Source organism: Eulemur rufifrons, chromosome 20, assembly GCF_041146395.1.
Source record: "Eulemur rufifrons isolate Redbay chromosome 20, OSU_ERuf_1, whole genome shotgun sequence".
Classification (NCBI taxonomy): domain Eukaryota; kingdom Metazoa; phylum Chordata; class Mammalia; order Primates; family Lemuridae; genus Eulemur; species Eulemur rufifrons.
Genome location: NC_091002.1, coordinates 4389656 through 4404240, shown reverse-complemented (window position 1 = coordinate 4404240; position 14585 = coordinate 4389656). Strand labels below are relative to the sequence as shown.

General features: G+C 57.4%; 1 protein-coding gene across 1 annotated transcript in view; it reads right to left on the bottom strand.

Annotated features, from left to right (window-relative positions):
- Nucleotides 1-14585, bottom strand: part of SORCS2 (sortilin related VPS10 domain containing receptor 2) — a 467883-nt gene that overhangs the window by 6738 nt on the left and 446560 nt on the right. The window contains exons 19-25 of the mRNA XM_069495848.1: nucleotides 9188-9374; nucleotides 8132-8265; nucleotides 6736-6859; nucleotides 5297-5409; nucleotides 4099-4224; nucleotides 888-1005; nucleotides 159-243 (exon numbers count right to left, since the gene is read on the bottom strand). Coding sequence (XP_069351949.1) covers nucleotides 159-243; nucleotides 888-1005; nucleotides 4099-4224; nucleotides 5297-5409; nucleotides 6736-6859; nucleotides 8132-8265; nucleotides 9188-9374 — 887 coding nt within the window. The remainder of the gene's footprint in view (nucleotides 1-158; nucleotides 244-887; nucleotides 1006-4098; nucleotides 4225-5296; nucleotides 5410-6735; nucleotides 6860-8131; nucleotides 8266-9187; nucleotides 9375-14585) is intronic.

The following is a 14585-nucleotide window of genomic DNA, read 5'->3' as shown; positions in this document are numbered from 1 at the left end:
ATCACAGGTCAAACTCACACCACCTCCTTCCCAGCCCTGGGGGAAGCCACTGCCTTGGGGGGCCCTTCCAGGCGTGCCCATGAACGTGAGCCGGGCCTGGCCCGCGTGCAGCCCCCGCCAGAGCCCGCTCGGTGTGGGCAGCAGCAGGGGGGCCTTGCCTTTTGAACTTGTAGAGGATGAATGCGCCCACCGCGAAGAGCCCGATGACAAACAGCACCACCACGGCCCAGTATCCGCCGCCGCCTCCTGCCGGCCGCCGGGACTCTGCAGGCGAAGCAGCTGTTAGCGGACGGCTGTGGACACTGGCCCAGACCCTGCCCGGCCCGTGGACGGAGGATGTTTCACACCAGGGGGTGGGCTCTCCGGGTGCCGCTGAGAGGGGACGGCGGGACATAAAGGACCAAGGGGCTTGTGCTCCGGCCTTGGAGGACCCCTGCCCCTGGGCCGGACTCCTGGGGGGCCACACCGCTGTGTGCCGGTCCTTCCTTCTGCAGCGCGGGCCGACGCCCTGTCTATCTCTGCGCAGGCGTGGCGCGCACCTGCCAGATCTAACGAGCACGGTGTCTTCACAGAGCAGAACAAAGCTCTTCAGCTTTTGGGGCAGCAAAGAGTCCTGCCCCAAAGGGGAAGGACACACAAGTGACTAAGAGGACAGTTCCAGGGAGGGGTCGGGGACAGAGGTCATCTGAGACCCTGAGCATCGGTGTCAACTCAGGTAAGAGCTCCGTGTGCGTCTGCGAGAGGCGAGCGCGGCCCTGGGTCTGAGCTGGCTGGGGACTAATGGCTTCCTTGGCGGCGTGCGCCCACCAGGGAAAGCGTGCAGGCAGCGCCTGAAGGCCCTGCACCTCGTCCTGGGGCTGGGACGCACACCCTCCCGCCCTGCAGGCCAGGCCGAGGGCTCTCACCTGTGTCTGTGTCCCTCAGGGCCACCAGGACCCGGACCCCGCCCTGCAGGAGGAAGCTGATCTTCTGTGACTTCAGCACCTGCTGGATGGCCGCGAGCCTCTGAAAGCACAGAGTGGGGAGTGGGGACGGGTCCTCAGGGAGAGCTGGGCAGACAGGCTGGAGCCATGGGCCTGGGGGGGACACTTAGCCTCCCTGAGCCTCAGTGTCTTTATCTGTAAAATGGGAATAATGACCCACCAGCCAAGTTTCACCAAGAACCACTGATGGGACACAGAGCTGACCCAGATGTGGTCCTGTCCTCAAAGAGCTCACGTTTCAGCAGGGAACAGGTGTAAGAGAGACAGGCCCTGCGGTGCGTAAATCTGGGGACACGCAGGGCTGCGGCAGGAGGCCCCCCGGCAGTGGGCAGGGAAGGCTTCCCAGGGGAGGAAGACCGAGAAGAGGACACGAGGGGCAGATGAATCAGACTCCGCCTCAGGGAGGGCTACCCCGGGAGGTGCTGCTGCACTGTGGGGTGGCGGATGCAGGTGGGCGGTGTCTGCGGCTGGGGGGGCAGTGGCCGCACAGCAGCCAGCCTTGGGACCATGGGCACCCTCCTCCAGGGTCGGTGTGACACGACAAACACGGGAGGTGCCTGGCGCACAGTAGGGCTCTCTCCCCCTCCTCTCATCCCTTCGTGTGTCCCCAAGCACCCGTCACCATCCAGGGGCTGGGCTGGCTTGGACACTTGGCTCTTGCCACACTTGTCGTCTCTGTCCTTTTGCTAACAACCATTCTAACAGGTGTGAGGGGACATATTGTGGCTCTAATTTGCATCTCTGAAGATCAGCCAGGTTTAGCATTTCTTCACATACCTGTTGGCTATTTGTGTGCCTTCTTCTGAGAAATGTCTCTCCAGGTCCTTTGCCTACTTTTTAATCAGGTTACTTGTTTTCTTGCTATTGAGTCGTTTGAGTTCCTTATGTATTCTGGGCATTCGCCCCTGTCGGGGGTGTGGTTTGCAAGCATTTTCTCCCACCCCAGCTGTCTCTCCACGCCGTTCCTCGCTGCCGCGGCCGCACAGGCTCTTAGTTGGACGTTATGCCATTTGCTTATTTTTACTTGTGTTGCCTGTGCTTTTTGGGGTTGTATCCAAAACATCATTCCCTGGACCAGTGTCGTGAAGTTTTCCCCTGTTTTCTTCTAGTAGTTTTACAGTTTCAGGTCTTATGTTTCAGCCCTTATTTCACTGGAGTGGATTTTCGTGTATGAAGTGAGATGAGGCTGCGATGCTGCTCTCCTGCCTGTGAAGATTCAGTCTCCCGGCACCGTGCACTGGGGAGCTTCTCTTTTCCCCACTGTGTGTTCCTGACACCTCTGTCTAACCTCCGACTGTAAATGTGTAGGGTTACTTCCGGGCTCTCTGTTCTGTTCCTTTGGTCTATGTGTCTCTTTTTATGCCAGTGCCATGCTGTTTTGGTTACTATAGCTTTGTAGTATATTTTGAAATTAGGTGTGTGAGGCCTCTAGCTTTTTTTTTTTTTGCTCGAGATTGCTTTGTCTATTCCAGGTCTTTTGTGGTTCCACACAAATTTTAGGATGTTTTCATGAAAAATGGCATTGGAATTTTGATAGGGACTGCATCGAATCTGTAGATCACTTTGGGCAGTACAGACATCTCAATAATATGAATTCTTCCAATGCAAGAACACAGGATTTCTTCCCATTTATTTATGTCTTCTTCAAATTGTTTTCATTTATGTTTTATACTTCTCAGTGTACAGGTCTCTCACCTCCTTGGTTAAACTTATGCCTAAGTATTTTATTTTATGTTTTGGGTGCTGCTGTGATGTGCTTGCTTTCTTGAGTTCTCTGGAGGGCAGGCTGCTGTTGGCGTACAGAGACGCCACTGAGTTCCTGTCTCCGGTTCTTCCTGACGGTGGCCCTCACCCAGCCTCACTTCTCTCATCTGTGAAATGGGCTTCTGAGCCCCGCAGGGGTTTGGGGTGTGTGCTGCCCCTGCGTCGGTGCCGCCACTCTCTCCTGATCACCTGAGACAGCGCTGGTCGCCGTGGCTAGTCCAGAGGCTACGTGAGCTTCCGGTTTATGTTTTAGAAATTGATGTAAAATTTATTCTTTTAAAGTGTATAACTCACTGCTTTTTAATATGGTCCCCAAATGTGCAACCTTTGCCACATCTAATTCCCAGCCATTTTCGTCACTTCCAAAAGAAGCCCCCACCCATTAGCAGGCAGCCCCTCGCCTTCCCCAGCCCGGCACCTCTCATCCGCCTCTCCGATGGGCCTGCTCTGGACGTTTCTGGATCATATATTAATAATGCATGGACTTCTGTGGCTGGCTTTTTTCACTTGGCACAAGGCTGTCGAGGTCACTGCGCCGTAGCAGGGTCTGCACTTCGCTCCTTCTGTGGGCAGAGACGACGGCGTTGTAAGGACAGACCACGTGTCGTCTCTCCGCGGGCAGCTGAGCCTTGCGCTGTTTCCAGGTTTTGGCTCCGATGAATGATGGCCGTGAACACCCGTCACAGGCCGTGGTGCGGACGCATGTTTTCGTGTCTCTCGGGTGTACACCCAGGAGTGGGACTGCAGGTCACGTGGAACTCCAGGGGTCACTTCCTGAGGAGCTGCCACACTGTCCTTCACGGCGGCCGCGCCCCTCCGGCCTGCAGCGTGCGGCTCTGATCTCGCTGCTTCCTCACGGGCACCTGGGACGGTCTGCTTTTGTATTTTAGCCGCCCTAGTGGGCACGACAGGATTGTGATCCACCTTTGAGTCCCCTTCCCACACCTGTCACCTAGCAGGTCTCCGACCCCTCCATAAGGGCTATCTGGAAGTTGTCACGGGGCTGAGCTCTGCTCTGTCCTGAAACCTGGGCCCCAGGGGTCCTGCCGTGCTCACCCACGTTTCCCAGCACCCCTTGCAGGCAGGCTGGGGCCATGCGACCAGCTCTGGCCAGGCACATGGGACAGGGCATGAGCACATCTGCTGGGGCCCCTCCCCTCACTCCCCCTGCGCAGTGACCTCGAAGGCTGGTGGCTTCCAGGCCATGACCGCCAGGCAGAGGAGGGCCAGTGCCCCGAGTGGGGTCACGATGTGGTGAGAATAAGCCTCCACGTGAGGAGTCTGCAGTTGTCCCTGTTGTGATGACACCGAGCCCTCAGCTGTGCAGGGAGGACACGGCCGCAGGACCTACCTTGTCACTTGTGAGGCTCCTCTTCCTGGTGGGCCTGGGAGGGGGAAGGAGCACATACAGGTCAGCCAAGGTGGGCAGCCCCGGCTTCACCACGGTCACCAGCAGCTCCTCGGGGACGCTGGTCTCCTGGGGGGACAGACAAGCCACTTTGATCCGCCTGTCTTCCTTGCCTCCTGCCACATGCTGGGCCCCCCACGAGCACCATGCCTCGCCTCTCGGCCTGTCTGAGTCCTGGTCATCTGTTCTGCAAGCCCTTCCTGAGCCCTGCACGCCATGGGAGGGCTCCTGTGCCACCTCCTGCACCCAGGCTCCTGGTCCCTCTGCCCCTGCCTGGGTTTGGGCCTTTGCCGCCCACACCGGCCTCCCCTTGGCCAGGCCTGCCCTGTGCCACAGTCCTTACACTGCGGCCAGCAAGAGCAAGGACCTTCCTCGCTAATGTCCTCCCGGACATTGGGGTGGGTCAAGGCTCCTTGCCACAGCATTCCGGGCCCGCCGCCTGGTCCCCGACTCCAGCTGCCTCCCGCTCCCTCTCCCCACCATCCCAGGTGCCCACATGCAACTCCCTCAACCCACAAGGCACTACTCATGTGGGTCCCTCTGCCTCCTGGAAGTCCCACTTCACGCACTTTCATCCGGCAAACTCCTATTCACCCTTCAGTGCCCAGGACAGTTTTACCAGCATTGTTCACAGGATGAGGGAAAGCATGGCCAGGGCAGCCCTCAGCCTGTGATGGCTGTGGATGGCCCTAGGGACTGGTCTTTCTCTCACTAGGGAGCCAAGGGCCTTGGGTGTCCTACTGCCTGCCCCCATGTCTGCCTCTGTGAGCTCCCTGAGGGACGTGGTCACATCTGATCTCTCTGTCTCCAGTGTCCGGCCCAGAAAAGAAATTCAGCGAATGAATGGAAATCACTTAAAGAGACTCTGGGGCCATTGGGGTCTTCTGCAAACAGCTAATGCTCACTAGAGGTGCACAGAGGATGCATCTTGTCCCTCCCCCAGGTGGCGGTGCTCCAGCTGTCAGTCCCCCAGTAGGGCAAAGCCCCACCTGGCCTCCAGGCTCCCCTCCCTGCAGCTGGCCTAAGGCCAGGGCACCGTGCCCGGGCAGCACCACCCACCCACCCTGCCCTGGGTGCCCCGGGGCCCTAGAGCTTCTCTGGGAGCCAGAGGCACCCTCGGGGCTGGGGAGGCTCCAGGCACCTTGGAGAGCAGCCGCGTGACCACCAGACCCACGTCTTCCCTCCACTCGGGCGTGTTGGGGTTGTTGGCATCCAGGTCCTTGGAAAACTGCAGGGGCACAACCTGAAACTGATCTGGAGAGAGGAGGGATGGGAGAGCTGATGCGTCCTGGCCAGCCTGGCTCTGGTCCCTCCAGGGAGGGCGGCCACATGTCCTGGGTGATCCCCAGGTTCGGATCCCTGGTCCCTCAGCCCCAAAATCTCCTCAAGCAGGTCAGGCACCCCCTGATTTTGTGTTTGGGGAACAATCTGCCTCCTGAGTGTCAGCAGCTGTGGGCTGTGCTGGGCAGGGTCCACTTCACTGGCTGCCATCTCCCAACAGCAGTGACGCCGACAGTGACGACAGTGAAGATGGCCACACTGAGCTGGGAGGGAGGCCCGGCGTGTGCTGAGCCTGGTGTGGGACCTGCCCCGTTGACTGCAGGGATGGACACACTCCACGAGGGCAGTCTCTAGTCCCTCAGGGACGTCAGCTGGGCCGGTCCCCCACCAGCCTGAGTCCCTGCAGGGCGGCAGCCCCATCTGCTCCTCCGCCCGTGCGTCCTGGGCTCCAGGGCTCACGCCCAACTCCAGAGTCCCCAGGAGCCTCAGAGCTAAGTCGCAACCTCTCCTTTACTTCCTGAGCCTCGGTTTTCTCCGCTGTGAGGTGGGAAGAGGCTTTGCAGGGCTGAGAGCTCGAGGGACAAAATCTCTGTGAACTGCTAGCCCTGCAACGTACAGCGTGGGCGAGGGTGGCTGCCGCAAAGATCGTGGCCCAGTGGTGACGGAGGAACTGTCACAGCAGCCTCAGCCAGGGCACGAAGGGTCCATGTGGGCATCCCGGCCCTCTGCACACTGCTCTGCTAAATATTTAACTGATGGCTGCTGCCCACAGCAGGGGCTGCTCTTATAGCAAAGTGAGGTTTCTATCGGTGAGGTGGGGCACGGGGCCAAGAGCTTGCTGGTGGGTCCCCTCTAGGCTTGGCACCGATTTCCTGTTGTAAACGTCTCCCGCGAGGAGCCCCGGACGCACAGGCAGACCCAGGCCCGGACTCAGAGCAGGGGCTCGGCGGGTCTGCGGAAGGGCGCCTTTCCCTTCCAGCTGCGCCACGAGCCACTCCTGGAGGCGCGCAGGACCAGAGCCCGAAGCTGGCTCCTGCTGCTGCGCAACCTTGTCCAGTCACTCAGCAATGTCCTCACTTGTGCCGTCCCATGAGTGCCACAGGACACGGGAGTTGTCAGTATTTATGTTACTCATGGGGAAACTGAGGCCAGAGAGGCTGGGAGCCTTTGCCCAGGCCACAAAGCCAGAGTAGAGCTGTGCGCACTCACCCAGCCCCTCCTCCCCAGCCCTGGGCCACCCTGGGGAGGCCAGGACATCCACGGCCCGACCATGCGGCCCGACCCTGGGGAAGGACTCACCCAGCACGCGGATGACCCTGGAGTCCTGCAGCACCGAGTTCCCACAGGCGGCCTGCACCGTCACACGCACGTCGCCCGTGTCTGGAAACTGCGTCTTCACGGAGTTATCCAGGGACAGGAGGGGCTGCAGGGCACAGGTGGGGTCAGGGCCTGGCCTGGAGGTGCAGTGGGTGACAGGGACGCGGCCCGAGGTCTGCTGCCCAGCCACGTTGCAAACAGTGCCCTCCCCTTGCTCTCACCGGCAAATGGCCAATCACGGTGCTCTGCAGAGACAGCACCTGGGCAGGGGTGCCGCCAAGGGCACCTGGGTTCTAAGCCAACACAGCATGGGCACGAGTCCCCTGGCACCCCCTCCTTCCACATGGCACCGCCAAGCCTCTCCTGTGTGGGCATTTTTGGAGCCTTAACACGGCCCCTAGGCTGGGCCTCATCCCGCTGGCCCTGGGTCATCTTCCCACCCCACTGCAGATGAGCTGCGCACCTTCACCCCTGTCACCCAGCACGAGCTCTGTACCCCAGCTGCGGGGGTGGTGCACACTCAGCATGGGTGGGCGGCAATGTTATCCCGAGACAGCAAAGGCCATCCCACCCCTATAGCTGCAGAGACGGAGGCTCTGCGAGGTGAAATGATGTGCACAGAGCTGCAGCTGGAAGTGGCTGAGCCAAGACCCGAACCCAGAGCCCGTCTCCTTCCTGGACCCTCTGCAGCCCCAAGGAAACACAATCCAGAGTCTACAGCCCCTCTTGGGCCTCCGTGTCTGGGGCCTCAGCTGCTGCGGGGGCTTTCTGCTGGGGTGCAGGCTGCTGTTTGCTGAATGAGTAAAGGGTGCCCCTCTTTGGTCTTGAGGCCTCAGCCTGAGGACCGACAGCTCGCCCTCCCCGAGGCATTCTGCTGACTTGGGCTCTCTCCTGCTCCAGAACTGTCCTTGGCTCCCCACTGCTTTCAGGGTACAACTCAGGCCTCTGAGTGAGACTTCCAAGATCTGGTCCAGCCCTAATGAGCTCCCTGAAAGCTTCCCTGTATCCACCCCCGCCAGAAATGGCCTCCCCTTCCCGGAGCTCTCACACACCCCACCTTCCCACTCCCATGACACTTGTCACACCCTAACTCTGGTCAACCACTTTGTTCCCATCTCTCTCCCAGGAAAACACAGTGACTGGTCTGATTCATCCTGTGTCCCCTGAGCAGATGGACCCCAAGAAGATGCCCAGGGTTGGGTGTTGAGTGAAGGATGGACAGTGTGTGCCCCTCTTAACTGCCCCAGGAGAGCCCCAAGTGGGGAGTGCATCCTACACTGAGTCCTTCTGCTGAACGTCAAGGGCTGTGCCCCGCCCCCACTCTGCACCCAAGCGGAGCCTGTGAGAAGGAGGCCTCAAGGGGGCCAGGCCAGCGCACCTGTAGGCTGTGGCCGATCCACCAGTAGAAGACGGTGAGGTTAGGGTTCAGGGGCAGCAGCACAGCTGTGAGGTTCACCTCCTGGTTGATGCCGATGACAGGAACCACCTCTAGGTAGAGGGCCTGCAGGGGGGCTGTGGGGTCCCCCAAAAGGCCAAGGTTAGAAGGTATCAGAGCGCAGAGTACTTCAGAGACTGCTTATTGGTCACTGTCACCATCAACATCATTGTTATTATCACCACCACCACCATCACCACCATCACCACCATCACCACCACCACCGCCGCCAACATCACCACCACTGCCACCATCATCACCATCACCATCACCACTACCACCACCATCACCACCACCACCACCATCACCACCAACACCAACACCACCAACACCAACACCACCACCATCACCACCATTACCACCACCGCCACCACCACCACCACCATCACGACCATCACCACCACCACCATCACCATCACCACCACCACCACCACGACCATCACCACCACCACCACCACCATCACCACCATCACCACCACCACCATCACCACCAACACCAACACCACCAACACCAACACCACCACCATCACCACCATTACCACCACTGCCACCACCACCACCACCATCACCACCACCGCCACTGCCAACATCACCACCACCACCATCATCACCATCACCACCATCATCATCACTATCATCACCACAATCACCATCACCATCACCACCATTGTTGTCACCATCATCATCATTATCACCATTATCACTATCACCATCAACACCACCATCACAATCGTCACCAACACCACTATCACCATCATCACCATCACCACCATCACCATTGTTGTCACTGCCACCATTGTCATTGCCACCACCCTAGCATTGTACAGGTCATCAGTGGTGCGAATTGAGCCCAGCCTGCCTGCCTCCCTGCCCCTGGGCTCACCATCCTAAGTACTGCGGGCCTACAGCAGCCCCAAAGAACCCCCTGTGCTTCCCCAGGAGCCAGGTTCTCTCTGTCACAGGGAGCAACTCCCAGAGGGGTCTGGGGGGTGGACTTACAGTTGACCTGCACAAAGAGCACCGCCTCGTCGTGCCCTGCCATATTCTCTGCCCTGACAGACACGCGGTAGACACCAGGGCTCTCATAGCGGTGCCGGATGGGCTCCCCAGTCAGCGTGAGGTTCACGTACATGGCCTTGAAGCCATCCCCAAGGTCTACCTGGTACTTGGTGGTCAGGACATCACCCTGCAAGGAAACATCATGTGGCCATTCAGGAGTGGCCCTCAAAGCTCGTGGGCTGGCAGTGGCTCATTCCCTCATGCACTAATCTGCTCCCTTCTTTCCTTGAAATGGGTGGGCTTTAGGGACCCACAGGGGACCGAACCTGGTTCTACCTCTGAGATTCCAGCCCAGAGTATGGGGCTGACACAGGCAGCCCAAGAGCATTTGAAGGGGGGACCAGGACCAGGTTACATCTCAGAACAATGCCCAGAGGTAGAAAGGGACGGCTGAGAGCCCAAGGGTGACGTCAGGGAGAAGTTTCAGGGTGGGGCAAGGGCCCCAGGAGACCCGCGGAGGCCTGCGCCAGGCATGGGGCCAGGGTGTGAGAAGAGGCCTCCCACAGCACAGAGGGTCTCGGCATTGCCACCAGGAAGACGCCCACGTCTCCCAGGAAACAGAGAAGATGCGGTTTTCCCTTCTATGATGCTGCGGTTCCTGCTTTCCTCTTTGATCTCATGTCCTGCCGTGCCAGAACGATGCTCACACGCGGCGGGGTCTCTGCAGAGGGCATGTCCCACCATGGCCACCCCTGCAGCATGTGGCCACCCGCACACGCTGCTGTGTCACCTCGCGCACTTCCTGGCCATGGGCATTATCCTCCAGTAGCCACATTTTCCTCGGAGTCGGGAAGTTTAGTGAAGGAAGCGGTGAGGTTTTCAGCTTCACAGCGAGACCGAGGTCTCACATCAGTTACCATCTCCTCCCCCCTTCCGCCCGCTGTCGCTTTCCGCTAAGTGGCCCCCGTCAGGAACACCCAGAAAACTGTCTCCTCGGGAGCAAGAACGAAACAGGATGATGACTAACCATTTAGCAATCTTCTTAGTTTACACCCGCCAGCCTGCAAAGGTTGGTAACTACTTTCGCATAAACTATGTTCCTTTAACTTCCGCCACAGATGATGGCACAACTGGCTGACCAGTGTCTCCCCAAGCTCATGCCCACCAGGAACCTCAGAATGTGACCTCGTTTGGAAACAGGTCTTCGTGGATGTACTTAGTTAGCATGAGGTCGCCCCGAGCAGGGCATACCCTGGATCCCGTGACCGGCGCCCTGGTGGCAGAGAGGAGAGGGAGGTTTGAGACGCAGGGAGGAGGCTGTGGGGACCCGGAGGCAGAGCCTGGAGTGAAGCTGCCCTAAACCAAGGGCAGCCTGGGGCCGCCTGGAGCAGCAGGAGGTCAGAACGGAGTCTCCGCCTTAGCCTCGTGCTGTTTCAAGCCGCCCAGCCTGTGGGCAGCGGGAGGCTCGTGTGGCCTGGAGTCGGGAGCTGTGGTCTGGCCGCCGGGGCTGAGGACGCTATGCACATTTACTCCTTAAATATCTCACTTGGTTAAAGCAACTTGTCATTTTTTTCCTAATTACAAAACTAGTACATTCTCAACATAGAAAAGACAGAACATGCAAAGATCAAAGCAAAGAAAAGAAAAAGAAAAAGCAAAGTCTCACCATAATACCCTCCATGAATACCTTGGTATATTTCATTCTGATCTATTTCTATTACCGAGCGCTTTTGAAGGCAAGTACGTGTTTCACTCTGAGATAACGACAGACTCACACGTGGTTGTGAGGAATAGCGCAGGCAGAGCCTTGCACCCTTCACCCGGGTCCCCCCGCGGCTAACACCTCGCCAAGCTGTGGCATTACAACTGGGATGTCCACACTGACAAAATCAAGGCGCGGAACAACGTGACCACCGCCAGGATCCCGCCTGCCATCCTCACAGACACACCCACCTCCCCTCAGCAGCCCCGGACTCCATGGCAACCACCAATGCCTCCTCCACGTCTGTGGCGTTGCCCTGTTGAGGACGCCGCATACATGGACTCCACACGCACCGGTATGGAGCGTGGAGTCACCCTAGTGGCTTTGTCACTCAGCACAATGCACTTGACATTTATCCAGCTTATCGCAAGTTTCTGGCCTTTACAAATAAAGCTGCTGTGAACATACACATACGGGTTTTTACGTGAGCCTCGGTCTTCGTTTCTCCGGGACAAATGCCCAAGAGTGCAAGTGCAGGTCATGCTGTAGTTGCATGTTTACTTTTCAAAAGAAACTGCCAAAGTGTTTTCCAGAATGGCTGCACCATTTTTCCACTCCCACCTGTAATGTATGAGGGATCCAGTTTCCCCGCATCCTCACCAGCATTTAGTGTTGTCACTATTTTTTATTTTCGCCTTTCTGGCAGGTGTGCAGTGCTGTTCACCTGTGGTTTTAGTGTGCATTTCCCTGACGGCTCACGGTGCCGAGCATCTGTCCATGTGCTGACAGCCATCCGCACACCCTTGCAGGAGTGGAGGATGTGCCACCTCTACACAGCTGGATTGGCATATTGATTATTTCTGGGTCAAAAACCCTGGAGAAATTGCAGTTTCAGAAAGGGAGAGCCGGCCCGCCTTCCTGCACGCACCCACGGCTAGGGGTGCCCTCCCCTACCGGGCGGAGGAAACGGCCCTGGTCACCCGAGCCGGGCACCCAGGGGCTGCAAGGGGCCTGAATGGACACGCTTATGGGACAACCCCTTATCTGCCACCTGTTCCACACCTGGCACATCTCCTAGTCACTCCCCTAGAAAATGTTACTGCCCCAGCCAGATTTTTTTTTTTGTCCACCATTTATTTTCCAATGTATTGTTCTTTGTCCAAAAAGTATAGAAGCATCTTGCTTTGGTGACCTTGGACTTCACTGTCTTGTGAAGGTCCCGTGCACGTGTAACACCAACATGACCTGTCTGCCTCTCCCTGTTCCTCTGCTGGCCTCAGTGGGGGGCTCTCGGGTGAGTGGTCTCTCGCGTCTTTTGCCCATTTTCCGGCGGGACGGTCTGTTTCCTTACTGTTGGGTTCCGAGAGTCCTTTAGATGTTCTGGGTCCCAGTCCTTGCTGGACCTGTGGTCTGCAGGTATCTCCCACCCTCGGCCTGTCTCTTCTCCTTAGCGAGGGCGTTTCGCAGAGCAGAAGTGTCGAGTTTTGATGCAGCCCCATTTGTCAACCTTTGCTTTTAAGGAGTGCGCTTTTAGTGCCAAATCTAAGGACCCTTTTCTAGTCCTAGATCCCCCAAATTTTCTCCTATGGTTTCTCTAAGAGTTTTATGACTTTCACACTTTACATTGAAGTCTGTGATTCACTGTGAGTTGATTTTCATCAGGTGTGGGGTTCAGTCGCGGTGCGTTTCTATTGCATTCTTCCTTCAGGGAGCTGTTTTCGTACCGATGTGAAAACTCCGGCGGGCGTATTTGCGTGGGTCTATTTCTGGATTCCCTGCCAGATCTAATTTTAGGGCTCTCCTAAATCCGGTGCCGTTTCCGAGCCTAGCTTGGCCTGTGAGTGAGTGTGTAAGTGCACAAATGTGTCTGCGAGTGTGTACGAGTGTGAACACGAACGTGTGTGAACACGTGTGTGAGCATGCGTGTCCCCGTGTGCATGTGTGTGCGTGTGTGTGCCCACCCCAACCCCACCTTCCCACACCCTTCCCCAAGGGAACAGTAGCTTCTTCGAGGGGTGCCCCGGGAACCCTCTCTGCTGACAGCTGCTGCTTCTCTGCCAAGAGCCTCTCTGGTCACTCTCCTGACCTCCGCAAACTCAGCCCCAGGCCCGCAGAGCAGCCCCAGCAGTGGTCCCAGCCACTGGGCGGGTGGGGACACTGGCCCCTGGGGCTGGCCGCGCCCCGTCTGGCTCCATCAGGAGACTCTGGGACGTGACTGACTTGCTCAGATGCCGGGCTCCAGGAGGCAGCAGAAGGCCATTTTTCCTGGAGGTCCGTAGGGGCCTCAGGGGGTCAACTCTGAGGGTCCGTGTGACCCCAGGCCGGGCAGGGTGCTCTGTCCCTGGCACCCCTAGACGCTGCTGTGAACAGAGGGGCCCCACCCCCACCCAGGCGGCCCCCTCGGCTGGAGGTGTGACTCTCACGACAGTCTCACTCAGCGTGGGAACCTGGGACGGCGGGACCTGGGGTGGTGGGAATCGGAGCCTGCACCAGCGAGCGGCTCAGGTCTGGGGCCCAGACTCGTCTCTGTCCACTCGGAGTCCCGAGGCCTGGGACTCATGCGGACTGTGTGGCCTTAAGAGAGCGACTGCGCCTGTCCGGGCCTCGGTTTCCCCAGCTCTAACCCAGGCTGACAAGAGCGCAGCACGTGAGGCTATGCGAGGAGTGCAGGGAGTAGTGCCCGACGCAGAGGCACTCAGCAGGCACAGCTCTGTGTCCTCCTGTGCCTCAGTTTCCCTGCTTGCACTAGACCAGGCTCCCTGCTGTCCTATTCCAAAGAACTTTGCCATCCTCATTCCACCCCACCTTGGCACAGTATTTTTAAAAGCTTTTGTTTTTTTATTATTTATCTTGTTTTGAACTAGATGGTTGCTTGAAATATTATAATGCCATTTTTTTTTTTGAGACAGGGTCTGTCTCACTCTGTTGCCCTCCCTGGAGAGCAGTGGCATCATCATCGCTCACCGCAGCCTCCAACTCCTGGGCTCAAGCGATCTCCTGCCTCAGCCTCCTGAGTAGCTGGGACTACAGGTGGGCACCAACATGCCTGGTACAGTTTTTTATTTTTTTGCAGAGATGGGATCTCACCATGTTGCTCAGGCTGGTCTGGAACTCCCGGGCTGAAGCCATCCCCCTGCCTCAGCCTCCCAGAGTGCTGGGATTACAGGCATGAGCCACCGTGCTTGGCGAGCACCATATTTTGAAGAACATTTAAAGAAAACACACATAGTCCTGAAGCCACACTTGCTACCTTCCCCGTATTTGTTAACCAAAGACCTGGATGCCGCAGAGCTGTGTGCAGGATGCCTGCTGTCCCAGCCAGGGCGCTCCGGGGCTGGGAACAGGAGCGTCGACCGCTCCTTTGTGCTTTTCTGTAGTTTTGAATTTTCTGCATATCTGTAAGTTTTTCTAGGTTTTGTTTTTGAATTTCCTACAATAAGAACTAGCTAATTCTATAATCAGGGAAATAAACATGCCACAGACTAACTTAAAAAGACTAGAAGGAAATATGCAATATAAACAGTTGTTCCCATGGAGGACCAGGATTTTTTGGTGATATTTATATTCTCGATATTTTTTATGTGTTTTCAAAATGTTCTACAATGAACATATATTATTTTTAAAATCATAAGAAATGTAACACTTGTTCTAAAGAAAAAAGAGAGATGGGAGACTGGAGGAAGTGTGTATATATAT